This window comes from Canis lupus, chromosome 34 (assembly GCF_011100685.1).
Source record: "Canis lupus familiaris isolate Mischka breed German Shepherd chromosome 34, alternate assembly UU_Cfam_GSD_1.0, whole genome shotgun sequence".
Classification (NCBI taxonomy): domain Eukaryota; kingdom Metazoa; phylum Chordata; class Mammalia; order Carnivora; family Canidae; genus Canis; species Canis lupus.
The window spans coordinates 17,409,918-17,424,892 of record NC_049255.1 but is presented as its reverse complement, the minus strand read 5'-3'; the positions used below and the strand labels follow the sequence as shown (position 1 = coordinate 17,424,892).

The window sequence follows — 14,975 nt, the reverse complement described above, 5'->3', positions numbered from 1 at the left end:
TATGCCCCGCGCCCGGCGCCCCGGCCGGGGGCCTCCTCCTCAGCAAACGGGGCGGCGGCGGCGGCTCGGCGAGGGGCCGGGCTGAGCCCGGGGGGTCCGGCCCAGCAGCAGCGGCCCGGATCGCGAGTGGGGGAGGGGAGGGAGGGGCTGGGACGGGGCAGGGGAGGAGGGAGGGGCTGGAGGGGAAGGGGGAGCCAAGGGGGTAGGGGGAGGGGAGGGACCAGGGGGCGCGAAGAGGGGAGGAGAGGCGGGTCTGGAGCCCCCCGCTGCTGGCGGCCACAGGGCGGCTGCACCGGGAGGTGCGTGTCCGGCCCAAGACGGGAGCCCCAGGCCAGGGAGGGGCAGAGGCTGGGCCTGAGGCCTGGGCCGGCCACTGGGCTAGTGCTCGGTTCCTGCCGGAAGGATGAAGACTCCTCTTTTAAGGATGACAACGTGCAGGAAAGGCCCGTCAACTGATCTCCCCTACTGTGGGCCCACAGCACCTCTCAAACCCCATACTACCCACACTCACTGCCTGGCCTGTGTCCCTACCTCTTCGCTGAGATCTTTCCTCACTCTACTCTTCCACAGGACAGGGACTTAGCCAGAAAGAGTCCCCTTTCAGTCTGCGCCAGTATTTCTTTCCCTGTCGGTAACCTGTCCGCAGGCCCATCCAACCATCATTGTCCCCAGCCTGACATCCTTTCTCACCCTCTTCCCATCACCCCTGAGGACCCTCTGCCTCTCCACCGCACCCCCAGCCTCCTTTGTCTTGGTTGCCTGGTCATGACTGCCTCCCTGTCCCCTCCCACACCCATTTGCCCACCAGCCTCCCAACCACCCACCAGCCTCCCAACCACCCCAGCACCCTCCTTCCTAATCTTGGGAGGCATCTTGTCTGGCTGAACTGGAGAATTCCGGGATCTAGGCCATACTCCTTAGCTGACAGCCCCATCCTTGGGAGGAGGGGAAGAACTGGGGTGGGGGTGATGGGAACAAGGTCAGGCCAGGAGGCCCCTGAGGACAGAGACTGTGAGGAGACTGGGACTGAGGGGAAAGCAAAGGAACTAGAGCCAGGGCCAAAGGAAGAGGGGGGCCAGCAGGAGGTATTTGCGGGGGAGGTTCAGCAGCTGTCTTTCCTAAGACAGGGACACATGGGCCTGGTTATTCCTCTTGTCACATATGGAGTGGTAGGAGATGGAAGAGGGAGAGAGAAAGGGCAAGCTCAGGAGAGCTCGGGCACGGAGGTAAGTGGCCTTAGCTGTCTGAGCCATTGGGCCCCTCTGCAGAGGGGCACCTGAGCCCAGCCCAACCACCCCTAACATGCACCCCTCACCCTGCAGGCCTCTCAAAGAGTCCAAGCCCTTTTTCCATGACACCGACCAATGACAGGGTCTTTCTAATACAGGCAATACTCACATTCCCACTGGGAAAGGGAGAATAAGACTTGATCCCTATGGGGTTATATGAGAGAAAGGCAGGAAAGCAAGAGCCCTGGTGGCTCTCAGCAGCAGGTGTGTTGTCCAGGAAAAGAAATTTGGCCAATCAGGAACTGAAAAACCCACCAATCTAAAACCAGAACCCGATCTCTGTGCCTCTTCTGCAGAAACAAAAAATGTCCTGCCAGATTTCTCTTAGGAAAAAAGACCTGTTCCCCTCCCATCCAGGTTTCCCATCTCCTAGAAAAAGATGGATCCCCCTGTTGTAATCCTCCCTGCGGTGTGTGTGGGTGGAGGAGCTGGGCTCTGCTAGTGGACCATGGTCCAGGTAGGGGCTCCACGTTCAGTGCGGGTGGGAGGAGAAGCGTCACTTCCGGGAGCCTTCACCGGTATCTGGTGGCTCCCTGCTCTCTGATTGGGCAGAAGTGTCCCGGGGCAGGCCTGTGACCCTACTGCTGTGGAGGGGCTGTGCCCCAACACTATGCGTCTTCCTACCCATCGGATCCCCAGAGTGCTGCCTGCTATGCACCTGGGTCCTGGAGCCCTTCTCCACCGGGTGAGTGGCAAGCAGGGTTTGGAGTTAAGTGAGGGTAGGAAGGACAGGAAAGAGGAATTGGGCTCCCAGCTGGGGGAGGGGCAGGCAAACTGGAACCTACAGGCACTGACCTTTGTCGAGAAGAGTGTAGCCTTCCCAGAATGGGAGGAGCAGGACAGAGCAGGGGTAGGGGGTGGGGTGCTGGGTTCTGAAGGACTGATCACAGATTTAGAGGAATACAGCACTGTCCTGGCTGGCTCTAAGGAAAGGGAACATGTGCCCAGGGAGAAAATGAGAAAGGTAGTGCAGTTAGGGCCTAGGACGTATAGCATCAGGCTGGACACAGGCCCAATCCCCATTTGTACCCTGCCATTTCTAGCTAGCTTAAGGTTCTAAATCTCAGGACGGGAGACGCTGGACCCAAGAAGAGAGGAGTGGGAGGAGGGTTCATGCATGTTGACAGACCTACAGGAAATCCCAATATTGAATCAGGTGCAGGCCTCTTTGCACGACTTGTCAAAGAAGGAGGAGGCCATGTGGGGGGTCCTGTGAGGAACTGGAAGGGGTCTGCAAAGGGGGCAGGGAGGAAGATGTGAGCTATGAGATGGATGCAGTGGGTGTTCAAGGCGAGGTAAGCCGTGTAAGGTGGGTGAGGTGCCTCACTCAGCAGGTGCCCATTGCTAGGCAGCTTGCCTCAAGTGGGAAGCTCCAGGACTATTAGCCTCTCTCTTTGCCTTGGATAACCCACTATTTTAGAACTGGAAGTGCAAAGAAAAATTCCAAGAGGCTTATGGGTGGGGGTAAATGGAGAGAGAATGAGAGGTTAATTGCTCCCATACCACTTTCTCATAATCTTGTAATCGCCAACCCCTAGTAGTCCAGTTTTGTTTTTGCCCAAGTCTCCTCCCCAGCTCCACTCCCCGAGCTACCCCTCAACACATAACACAGATTTGCTAGCTCCTCCTCCTGACTCTATATCCTGCTTTTTAACCACTTCTCCAGGCTTATGCCACAATACTCCTATTCCCTATCCTCATCCCATATTGTCTCCAACCAAAAAACCAAGGTTGCTCAGAATTTGAGGCCAATGAATGTGTGTGTGTGTGTGTGTGTGTGTACATATTCTGTCCACAGCCCCACATCAGAGTCACTGAGGAACCCTAACAAAGAGGAGACACTATATGCTGCAGTCACAAGGAGACCCAGGAGCAGAGCTTCCGCAGTTCCAGGTTGGTCAGCATCTCATGCCCTCCCAGCAGCTGTTCCCCCCCACCAGGCAGCCTTTTCCTTGACACCTGATTAAATGTTCATTATTCCTGTCACTTGCAGAATAGATTCCAGACCCTCTTCCTCAGCCCACCTGTGCCCCACTGTGCAAGAAGTGCCAGAGCCCAAACCGCCTCCATGGCCCCAGGAAGGATTCAGGGGAGAGGCCCCAACCAGGGAGCCACTCCTACCAGACAGCCAGGCCAGAATGGAGCTGACTGGTAAGGAACACCTGAGGGCCCTAGGGCCTAATCAAAACCTGGTTAAAGAGGAGAGACAAAGAAGAGGTGCTGCCAGGTGGGTGGGTGGTGGGGCGGACAGTGGGAACCCAATCTCCAGGAATAAGGCTTCTGAAAGGCAAATTCCCTGGATTTCAGGTCTGGGTCCTAAATGGGAATTCCTAGACTAGCACCTGACAATGGTTTCTTCCTCATCCACTCTTTCAACCTCACTTCTCCTCACCTAAGAGCTGCTCCTCGTGGTCATGCTTCTCCTAACTGCAAGACTGGATCCATGCCTCCCAGCTCCTCCTGCCTGTGACCCCCGTCTCCTAAATAAAATGCTTCGTGACTCCCATGTACTTCACAGCAGATTGGTGAGAATCTCCTGGCACTCTACCCTCTCTATCCATTAACTGGTTAGATACCCTTCCTCCCATCACTTCCTCTCATTCCCTGACCCAATCACTGTTCTTCCCATATTGTCCACCTCCCCATCACCACTCCTTGACAAGGATTATGATTTGCAATCATAATCAAGTCCACTTTTAAAAGCTCTAGTCTGAGGGATCCCTGGGTGGCACAGCGGTTTGGCGCCTGCCTTTGGCCCGGGGCGCGATCCTGGAGACCCGGGATCGAATCCCACGTCGGGCTCCCTGCATGGAGCCTGCTTCTCCCTCTGCCTGTGTCTCTGCCTCTCTGTCTCTCTCTGTGTGCCTATCATGAATAAATAAATAAAATCTTTAAAAAATAAAAAAAATAAAAGCTCTAGTCTGGGTATACAAGCCTATCCTGTCAGTGTGTCACCATACCCTCCCCTCCTCTTTATTTGAGATCCCTTCTCCACCCCGCCCACCCCACCACCCATCTTTTTCAATAGAGCCAGTGTCCAGACATTTACCCTTTGTCCACACCCGTCCTGCTGCCTGCTGTGGACTTTAGCTTGGGAGAATGGAAAACCCAGAAGGTAAGTAAGCCATCGCTTCCTTGGCCTCCCTAAATCCTGTCTTCATCAGTTTCCTCCTACTTTCCATGGATTCTTCAAAATTCCTGAGCTCTCTAAAAATATCTCCTCTTCTGCATGGCAACCCTAACCCAATCTACATTCTGCTGTGATGATATCCTCTAGACAAGATGGCTTGCTGTCCCAGTATGTTAAAATAGGTTCAAAGCTGACCACCAAGAAAAGCTAGATGGAAGTCTCCCATGGCCATGCCATTAACCTATTCCTGTGCAAAGTTAAGTTGGCATGAAGAAGTAAGACTGATCTGTCATCCTCAGATGACACAAAACTGGGAAGCACAGATAAAATAACAAAAGACAGGATCAAGATTCAAATTGCTGAAAGGCTATATCAAAAACAAAGTAAAATTTAACAGAGATACAAAAAATCCTACATTTACTCAAAGTAATCGAGTAAAGTCCTATTCCAGCTTTCAAGCCACGATGCTCCCACTTCCCTTATATAAGCTTGTGGGCCTAGAACTGGAAGAAGATTTGGGAGGATTGAGTTGACCTCAAACTTAGCATGTCACACTATTAAAGCAGCTATTTTAAAAGCTAGTGATTCTAGGGACACCTAGGTGGCTCAGCGGTTGAGCGTCTGCCTTTGGCTCAGGGCATGATCCTGGAGTCCCAGGATTGACTTCCACATCAGGCTCCCTGCATGGAGCTTGCTTCTCCCTCTGCCTATGTCTCTGCCTCTGTGTGTGTATGTGTCTCTCATGAATAAATAAAATCTTTTTAAAAAATAAATAAATAATAAAAGCTAGTGATTCTAGGTGGCTTTATATGTTTAGCAACCACCTCATGGAAATATTCCTAAAAAACTTTTCTCTAAGTGGCCTGCACTTAACAGTTCTGAAGGAGTACTAGATATCCTCCTCTAGATACACTGCTGATTTATTCAGAGGACCATATAAAACTAGCATGTGTCCAGAAGGAAGAAGCAATCTGAACAGTGAGAGGATAGAAAACATGCTATGTGACGAATGGCAAAAAAACAAAAACAAAAAACAACAAAAAAAAATCTGATTAGTTTTGATTAGTTTGGATGAAAGTGATAGTCTTGTGGTATAGCTGGAAGTGCTTTAGTCTGAGGCTCAGGAAACCTCCTGGGAGGTCAGCTCTTCTCCCCTCAAGATCCCTAGAATCCCCCTTTTTCCCCTCAGGTCTTCTAGGGGAACTGGGCCAGGGACAAAGGGCAGTTCCTAGGGATCCCTTGCAGTGCCAACTCTGCCATTTATCAGGAAGCCTCTCTTCATCATCTTTATGATCTCTCTGATGGTCTCATCTCTACGTTAAATTTGTTAAAATCCTACGATCCTAAGATTTTGTTGCAGAAAGGTAGACTGGCAGCACTGGAAGTGAGAGGTAGCACAGATTTCAGCATAGGGTAAGGAGGAGAAAGAACTCTTCTGACTGAAATTAAGTGTAAGACCAGGCTGGGTTACCGGACACTGGAGTTGTTCAAGCAGAGGCCGATGACCAATTGTCGGGAGACTGTGAAGGAATTCCTGTGCTGGGTGGGACCTTGGTCCTGTCCAATTCTCAGCTCCTATGATTCATTCCACTGGCTACTCCTCTGGGCTCCCCACCCGTTATTAGCATGCCCTTTGAAGCAGGCCGCTTCTCCCTTCCATCTCTTTTGCAGGAGCAGACCAAGGCACAGGACGTTTTGGGAGCTGTAGCCCTTCTGCTAGATGGCGTCCTGGCAGCGCGGGGACAACTGGGACCCTCCTGCCTCTCTTCCCTTCTGGGACAGCTTTCTGGACAGGTCCGCCTCCTCCTTGGGGCCCTGCAGGGCCTCCTTGGAACCCAGGTAAGTCCTGAGTCAACAGGACTATATACAGAAACTGTCCTTTGCTGACTCAGTCCCTTTAGAAGACCTGAGGGAAGAAAGGAGAATTATGGGAATCATGAGGGTACTAGCACAGCTGACCAACTAAGGAGTGCTCTCTCCCAGCCATAAAGTCTGGGTGCTGGCACCTTATCTTTCCCTGGAGATGTGGGAGCATGATATCTGGCCCAGGTCTCTGGCCTCAGGCCCATCCTCTGCCCTCAGCTTCCTCCACAGGGCAGGACCACAACTCACAAGGATCCCAATGCCATATTCCTGAGCTTCCAACAACTGCTCCGAGGAAAGGTGCGCTTCCTGCTGCTTGTAGCAGGGCCCACCCTCTGTGCCAAGCAGAGCCAACCCACTACAGCTGTCCCAACCAATACCTCCCTATTCCTCACACTGCGCAAGCTCCCAAACAGGACTTCTGGGTTGTTGGAGACAAACTCCAGCATCTCAGCCAGAACTACTGGCTCTGGACTTCTGAAGAGGCTGCAGGGATTCAGAGCCAAGATTCCTGGTCTGCTGAACCAAACCTCCAGGTCCCTAAACCAAACCCCTGGACACCTGAGCAGGACACATGGACCCTTGAATGGAACTCATGGACTCCTTCCTGGACTCTCACTCACGGCCCTAGGAGCCCCAGACATCCCTCCAGGAACTTCAGATATGGACGCCCTGCCACCCAACCTCTGGCCCAGATACTCTCCTTCCCCAATCCATCCTCCTCCTGGGCAATACACACTCTTCTCCCCTTTACCCACCTCGCCCACCCCCCAGAACCCGCTCCAACCTCCACCTCCTGACCCCTCCGCGACAGCCAACTCTACCAGTCCTCTTCTAATTGCAGCCCACCCTCACTTCCAGAATCTGTCTCAGGAGGAGTAAGGTACTCTAGCCCTGCCACCATCAGCACTGTCTCCATTGCAAAGTTCCCTTTCCAGGAGGGGAGGCCCTGGGAGTCAAGTTATACCAGATTTCCTTTCACCTGAAACCCAAAGCCCTGCTAAAGGGGGATACACGGGACAGAAAAGGGGATTTTTCACTGTATATTGTAAAACTTCAGAAGCTATTTTTTTTAAGCTATCAATAATATTCACCAGAGCAGCTAGTTATCTTTGGTCTATTTTCTGCACAAATTTACAGCTTACTAATTCTCTACATGCTCTTTTTCCTATGATAATTCTGCAAAGGGCTAGACCAGCCTAGCTTCTGAACAGAGGCAGAGACTAACCTTATGGCAGAAAACAGGGGAAAAAGAGCTTTGGTTTTCTACTCAGAACTAAGGTTAGTCTCTTTATTCCCTTTACTATCATTCTCAGTCAGTGGGACTCTGATCTTCTTTCCTTAGGAGATTTTTACTCTTGAAAAACGAATGAAAAATTGTTTCTCAGAAAAGCTGTCTCTACACAATCAACAAAACTGAACCTGTATAAATAAAGAATAAATAAGAACACCCGGAAGCTAACTGAAAAGCAAGGGAAAGATGTTCTTCAGGGGGCAATAGATCTCCCCCTTCCCTCCCCTCCAAAAAAAGTTAACAGGAAGCCTCAGAGAGCCTCACACCCCAGGTAAGGCTGTGCAGACAGTTCAGTCAAGACAAAACCTGGATGTGACAGCTGAGCAAACAGCGAGAGCTTCAGCAGCTCAGCAGGAAGCTTCACCAGGCACGGGTTCCTGCCTCCCTCCTGTGGAGGTCAGGGGGAAGTGCAGGAAGCGGCAAGAGCCAGTCTCCTAGGGCTCACACAGCGGGAGGGACAAGTGCAAGTTGAAGGCTCATTTCCCAATTCCCAGAAGTCCACAGTATCTAAGATGCAGCCCTTTGTGACCACCATGAACTCTGCTAAGGATTCTCTAGAGAAGAAGCCAGGCTTACAGGTCTTGGGTCTCTGCAAACAAATGCCCCCATGGTGCTTAGGGAAAGGTTTAAATTGCCCGCAAGCAAAAACTCCATTGCAAAGGTCAACCCTACCTCCAGATGCTCCTGTAGGAAAACTAACAGAAGGTTTTTTCCTCTTCCCTCCCTCCACGTCCCCAAAGGAGAGAAAAACTACCATGTGGGTAAAAGAGCTGAGATCCCAGAGTTTCAAACACTGCCACAAATACCCCACGATCACTAAAGGTATCCCAAAATAGAAGAATGAAAGCCAGTGTGCCAGGAACCTCCTGCAGGTTACCTTTTAGAGCACTCACACACCTCTACCAGGTTGGGATGATACCAGTCTGAGAGAAGCCAGACATGTTCTCAATGCTCACAGCCAGTGAGCAAAAGAAACAGCCTGGGCTGACTAGAGCCTGTACTGTCCCCAGTGTGGTGCACTGTGCAATAGATCACTCAGTAATTCTACTTATTAGAAAAGATGTCCAAGTCCTGAGGGAGGAAATACACCAACAATTAGAGTTCTGAGTAGAAAACCAAAGCTCGTGGACGAGGGTGACCAATTTAGACATCTCCAGGTGTCCTTCTCTCCCATCATGGCAGAACGGTTGCCACGGAGAAGGAATCGACAAATGCACAAAGCTCAAAAGTGTTCAAATCTCAGTGTGTCAGTTTTTGCATGAGTATAGTTCTTCCACACTATAAATTCCAGCACCTGGTCAAGGGAACTGTAAGTGGAAATTGTAATTTACTGAAATACTAAACTAAGCTAAACGTAATGATCAAATGAAGAACTTTATGGCACATGAAAAGAGTCAGCACCCAGAACAAGATATGCCAAAGGGACCAAAAGGAAAGGCTTTCAGGGTTCTCAGCAATCAGATGAGAGACAAGGACAGCAAAACTGCAATAAGTATATGGCCAGTAAGTTCCGGGCATCCTGTATTGGCACTTGACTCACTTTAGGGCAAATGCAAGTTAACTCATGGGCTTCTCCAGTGAGAACTAATCTGTCCCTGTTGAGACTTTAACTAACCCTTCCCAAAACTTCCTCAGGCTGATTCTATCCCTTCTTCCCTTTACACAAAAAGCAAGACTGTTAAAACCAGAAAACTCTTCTCTATTCAACTGCATGCCAGTTCTCTCTTCTGCTACCCCGGGGCAGCCAGGATAGCATGCTATGCTACCCCACAAACTACCACTGGTAATTAGGTTCTCTGACTCTTACCTAAATCCATCTTTCTCCAACACCCCCAAAAATCTGACTCCATGTAAAAGTCCTAGGATTCCATAAAAATTCATCCCAACCCCCACTGCTTCTTCTATTCCCCTCCCACATAGTAAACCAAAGAAACACCTTTTCTTCCCCCCTGTAGAGATCATTCATTTTCAACCCATTTCCCTAAATACTGTTTCTAACACCTCATGTAAAGACCTGAAAATGATGGGGAAGGAAATATCCCCGGGCATCCCAGCAGGGGGACAGGCCCCCAAGGCAAAGTCAGGAGATCAAAAGAGAAAACTGCTTAATACACATTCTCAAAGAGAAAACTGCTTAATACACATTCAAAATCTTTCTGGATTGCCACCCTGAATTTCCCAAGGGAACTCAGAGTCCAGTATACTTTCTCAGAGACCTCAAAAGCCAGGCTGGAGAGCCAGTTCATATGCTGGAGTGCTAGTAGGCATCACCACTTCCGCAATTTTGTTCTTGCCCAGTTATAAGTTAGTGACTGTAATCAGGCTGCTCCATTGTCCTGGGTACTGGCATCAGACTGCCAACCTCATTGGTATTGCTGCCCTGTCCAGTTCACTGGTCTGTGCAGCAGCCGCCTGTTCAGCATCACTGGTAAGAACCCCCACCACTTACCCTCCCTCCAGGTCACCTATGAAATGTAGAACAGACACCTAGCTCCTCCACCTGTTCCTATACCCACCAAATCTGCTCTTCCTATTCTCTTCATAGTAGCATCCCAAGCCAGGATCTAAAAGCCTCCATCCAAAGCTTCCACAAAAATGATGAACATTTCCAGGCTGTGCAAGTGACTCATTCAAATCAACGTGATCTGACTTCCTAAGAGACTGGAAGTGTTGCAAGGACACAAGCGGGGCTCCTTGCCAATTCAAAATTCTATGCCAAATGGGTGGTATCTTCCGGGGCTGGGGTGCCCTCAAGAGCCAAAAGCACAGTACTCTCTCTCCCAGATAGAAAATCACATTGGAGGATAAATATTGGGGATAGTAAACCAAGAGGCTGAGACAACCCTAAACCCAGATACCAGGAAGCCAGAATAGATTCTACATTGACATGTGATCACCTGGCTGTGGGCCAGAAATAGAATATACCACAGGCAAATTGGGAAAAAAAATGATTTTAGGGTAATGGAAAAGATTTTTTTTTAAAGGTGGAGAAAAGAGTCTGAAAAAGCAAAGTTTAATTAAAAAATCATATACACAAAACAACTTCTGATTCGTTTTAAGCTCTCCCACTGGGTCTTTCACAGGCAAGTTTCCCATTGAGTCCAGATCACCTAAAGATGTACCCCCAGAGAACAGTCAGCCAGCCCTTTCTGACCAGGTGGTCAACAGTAACTGCTTCTCAGGCTCGAAAGGATGTCCAAGGCCTGAGTGACTGAACAGCAAGGTTGGCTTCCTGGGTGTTTCAGAATGCCAGTTTCTTCATCAGCAGATAAACTCTGGAATCCACTTCAAATCCATGCAGGTTGTTGGCATCACCCTGCAGCCTCATGAGCAGGCCACCATAGGACACATAGGCAGAGCTGAAATGGAAGTCCCATGAGTTTAAGCTCTGGAGCAGCAGCAACCCAGTCGCTCTCCATCCCAGCTTAAGAAAAAGAGACACCCTTCTAGTGTTTTGTCATTAGGAACCAAAATTCAGACAAAGATGAATGCACAGATATGTGCAAAGTAGTGTTCTTTTTATCAACAAAAGTGGAAAATGCTACATGCCCAAAATAACAGAAATGGTCAAACGAATTAAGGTATATCCATTTACTGGAATGTTATGCAGCTATTAAATTGTTTAAGGAAAGCTTTAAACTGACACATGGAAACCTGTTTTATATAACTTGAAGGCAAATGAGCAGAAGAAAACATTGTAACAAACAACGTGATCTCAAGGAAAAAAGTACACAGGAAAAAACCTGGAATATTCAAAAATGTTTGTGTAAAAGGTTCCCAATGGGTATAGAATTATAGGTGACTTTTCTCGCTTCTTCAGATTACTTCTCTGCTTTTCCAATTTCTTACAAAGGGAACATACTGTTTTAATAAAATTTTAAAGAAGAGAAAAGAATAGTTGGGCAAGGAAACCAAAGAACTAGGGATTGGATTACAGAGTAGGGAAACACACACACAAATAAACAAATACCAAAATACCTAGCAGTTTAATCACTTAATGCTGCATTTAGTTCCTGGGGAAGCAACCTTCCTTTGCACTTCCCATATCAAGATCATCAGTTTCTCATTTGGACCCCTGAGCCCTGAGGTCCTGACAAAGGGCCAAGCGAGCAGCCTACATTTCGGATTGGAAACTGTTCCAGAACAGACAGTTTCCTTCTAAGTCCTACCTAGGTCTGAGGTGCTTGGGGAGAGACCCAACCCAGGAAACATGAAGCATGGCCCAAATTTTCAGAGCAGAGCTCAGATTATCTGAATAGGGCTGGGGGACAAGGGTTCTCACAAGACTATGGAACTTACAGACGCGTTGCTGCTTCAGTAGAAGTTTCGTCGCCCTCAATTCTGTATACTTTCCCATACATTACATACTCAAACTGGTCAGCCCTGTGGAACAGTAGGAGCAAGGTTATTCTTCAAAGTAGTAAACAAAAGTAAGAAGCTCTTTAAAAATGGTTAACTGGAAAAAAAAAATGGTTAACTGGTAACTAAGTGTCACCATTCTAACAGACGTTTTCCAAACACAATGCCATTTAGTCCTCCCAGCAACCATATGAGCAAGGTGTGATCATCTGCACTTTACTGATGGGGAAACTGAGGCTGCAAGAGGTTAAAGCCATTCAACAAAGAACTGATAGGGCTGAGATTTGAACTCAGTAGAGCTCCAAAGCCCTTCCATCACACCAAACTCTCTCCCAAGACGCAAGGCTCACATAGCCTGGGTCACTTGATGGTCATCTCCTTAGCCATCGATAAGGTACAACCCACAAGCATGTAATTGCTGCCCTGGAAAAACACCTGGTTGTTAGAATTTTTTTTTTTTAAGATTTTATTTATTTATTCATGAGAGAGAGAGGCAGAGACACAGGCAGAGGGAGAAGCAGGCCCCATGCAGGGAGCCCAACCCAGGACTCGATCCCAGGTCCCCAGGACCAAGCCCTGGGCTGAAGGCAGCGCTAAACCACTGAGCCATGAGTCATCCAGGCTACCTGGTTGTTTGAATTCTTTTTTTTTTTTTTTAAGATTTTATTTATTTATTTATTTATTTATTTATTTATTTATTTATTTATGAGAGACACAGAGAGAGAGAGAAAGAGAGAGAGAAAAAGAGGCAGAGACACAGGCAGAGGGAGAAGCGGAGGGAGAAGCAGGCTCCATGCAGGGAGCCCGACACGGGACTCAATCCCGGGACTCCAGGATCATGCCCTGGGCCGAAGGGACTCCAGGATCATGCCCTGGGCCGAAGGCAGGCGCTTAAACCGCTGAGCCACCTGGGGATCCCCATTGAATTCTTAAGTGCAGCAATTTCCTTAAGGTTGCTCAGATACTACTGATAATCATTTATTCCACAAATTAAATAAGGGTTTTTTCCTATACCACTTATCTACTTAGTCCTCAAGCGTATTTCAAGTACTCCTTTCCTGAGAGGGAAGTACTTCACTTCCTCACCTGGAAGGCCTATCATCTGTGGGGTTGTATTCACCGTCATCCAGGGTACCATCTTCATATAATGTACTGGCTATGACCAACCGGAACTTGTCACCTGAAAATCATGGCAATACCAGAGGCTAAAGAACAGCTGAAATGTCAAAAAGCCTTCTGCTATTGTCTGTGTTCAATACTTACCCAAGTCTACAGGGTAAATCTGAATGTTTACATCTAAGATCAGGTCCATTTTGAAAGATTCACTCTCACAATGTAGCCGAGACACTGGAGGGAGGTAGAGAAAGAGTGGCATAGGTAATTGCCAGGCTCTGCAGACCCTGCAGACCCCACTTTGGGGGATTACATGCAATTGAGCACTCATTCGAACCCCATCTGCATCCACTAGCCTCACGTCTGCTCTCAAAGAAGTGCAGACTCAATGAGAACCAGATATGCCAGAAGGAAAGGAGTGAAAACTATGGCAAGTGGACAGAATCCCAGAAAACAACCAAAGGTCCCTCTGGCAATAAATAATATCCAGGTTCTAGGCCTGCCTAGGTGATTAACAAACAACCTGACTTTAGACAAGTTATTCATTCATCCAAAGGTTTTGTCTTTTTTTTTTTTTTATAAAGATTTTATTTATTTATTCATGAGAGACACAGAGAGAGAGACAGAGACAAAGGCAGAGGGAGAAGCAGGCTCCCTGCAGGGAGCCCGACTCGGGACTCCAGGATCACGCCCTGGGCCAAAGGCAGGTGCTCAACCGCTGAGCCACCCAGGGATCCCCCCAAAGGTTTTGTCTCAGGGCGCCTGGGTGGCCCAGTTGTTTATCTGCCTTCAGTCCAGGTCGTGATCCGGGGTCCTGGGATGGAGCCCCGCATCCGGCTCCTTGTTCAAGCAGGGAGTCTGCTTGTCTCTCTTTCTCTCCCTGCCCCTCCTCCTCACTCATACGCTCTCACTCTGCTTTCTCTATCAAATAAATAAATCTTAAAAAAAAAAAAAAAAAAGTTTTGTCTTTCTGTGCCAGCTGCTGTGCTGAGTGGACTATCAGGACTGTTAAGACCTGGTGTTTGTCTTGAAGAACATCTCAGTCTCTGGACAAAAGAAGAGACCCCCAAGGAGGCCCAGTCTGATCAACGGCAGAATAAAGAGCTGTATGGCAAGCAGCAATCCTAATTCAGAGCGGATGTCACAAAGGGCTAGAGATTCTCAGGACAATACAAGAATACAGGCTCTGAAGTCGGACTAGTCACTGTGCAGCCTTGGGTAGCTTACTTAACTTCTCGGGGCAAAATGGGTAAGACACCAACTACTTCATGGAGGCTCCTGAGAGAACTGGGCAGGACGAAGTGTGTGTAAGGTGCACGCTACAGCGCCCAGCAGAGTGGGGAGCGACTGGAAGATGCACGGGGGTGCACCAGCACCATGAGAACGGGCCACCCAGGCACCGGGCCAGCCTGTGTGGAGCCAGGCGGAGTTCGGGAGACGCCGAGTTCCCATCGATCCAAGGTCTCCTGATGGGGATTCCTGAGTCAGGAACTGCCGGCAGGGGCGGGCCACGCGGCGTGGGTGGACCAGGGGCCCACAGGCGTGTCCCCGAGGAGGTTACCCCCTGACTCGGCCGCCCCTACGTCTACCTCCACCTTACCTCGGTCAAACTTCTTGCCCTCCGGGTCAATGTCTTTCACATCGAAAATATCCTCAAACAGGATGCCCGCCATGGTGAGGTGGCCACGAGAGTACGAGAGGGGCCGGGAGCGCGACCACGCCTAGGGGTACGCGCTCCCCCTCGCGTGGAGTAAAGGAGAGAAGGAGAGCGCGCGCCCAGAGAGCGGCCGCAGAGCCCTAGAAACACGCATGCGCGCGGGCAGGCAGCGCCGCCGCCACTTCCGCCGCCTGGGCCTCGGGGCTCGCGGACTTCCGCCCCGAACGACGCCTTCCGAGAGGCCTCGGGAGTGGGGGGCGGGACTCGGGG

The 14,975-nt window shown here is 49.6% G+C and overlaps 2 protein-coding genes across 6 annotated transcripts; one reads left to right on the top strand and one right to left on the bottom strand.

Moving 5' to 3' along the window:
• Positions 1-260: 260 nt before the first annotated feature.
• Positions 261-10,675, top strand: THPO (thrombopoietin). 5 transcript variants are annotated; one of them, XM_038583570.1, is made up of 8 exons: positions 261-1,974; positions 3,088-3,182; positions 3,283-3,440; positions 3,687-3,814; positions 4,318-4,404; positions 6,091-6,258; positions 6,502-6,582; positions 6,699-10,675. In XM_038583570.1, the coding sequence occupies exons 3-8, from the start codon at positions 3,428-3,430 to the stop codon at positions 7,080-7,082; spliced, it is 861 nt and encodes a 286-aa protein (XP_038439498.1). In that variant the 5' UTR covers positions 261-1,974; positions 3,088-3,182; positions 3,283-3,427; the 3' UTR covers positions 7,083-10,675. The 5 variants fall into 5 exon arrangements, with proteins under 5 accessions (XP_038439498.1, XP_038439496.1, XP_038439497.1 ...); XM_038583568.1 differs by having other exon boundaries at positions 262-1,974; positions 6,514-10,671; XM_038583569.1 differs by having other exon boundaries at positions 263-1,974; positions 3,597-3,814; positions 6,502-10,670.
• On the bottom strand, positions 10,573-14,883 carry POLR2H (RNA polymerase II, I and III subunit H). The gene is made up of 5 exons (XM_038583571.1): positions 14,649-14,883; positions 13,199-13,282; positions 13,022-13,115; positions 11,876-11,959; positions 10,573-10,935 (listed from the first exon to the last, which is right to left on the bottom strand). Exons 1-5 carry the CDS (start codon positions 14,719-14,721, stop codon positions 10,818-10,820), a joined length of 453 nt encoding a protein of 150 aa, XP_038439499.1. The 5' UTR covers positions 14,722-14,883; the 3' UTR covers positions 10,573-10,817.
• Positions 14,884-14,975: the final 92 nt, after the last annotated feature.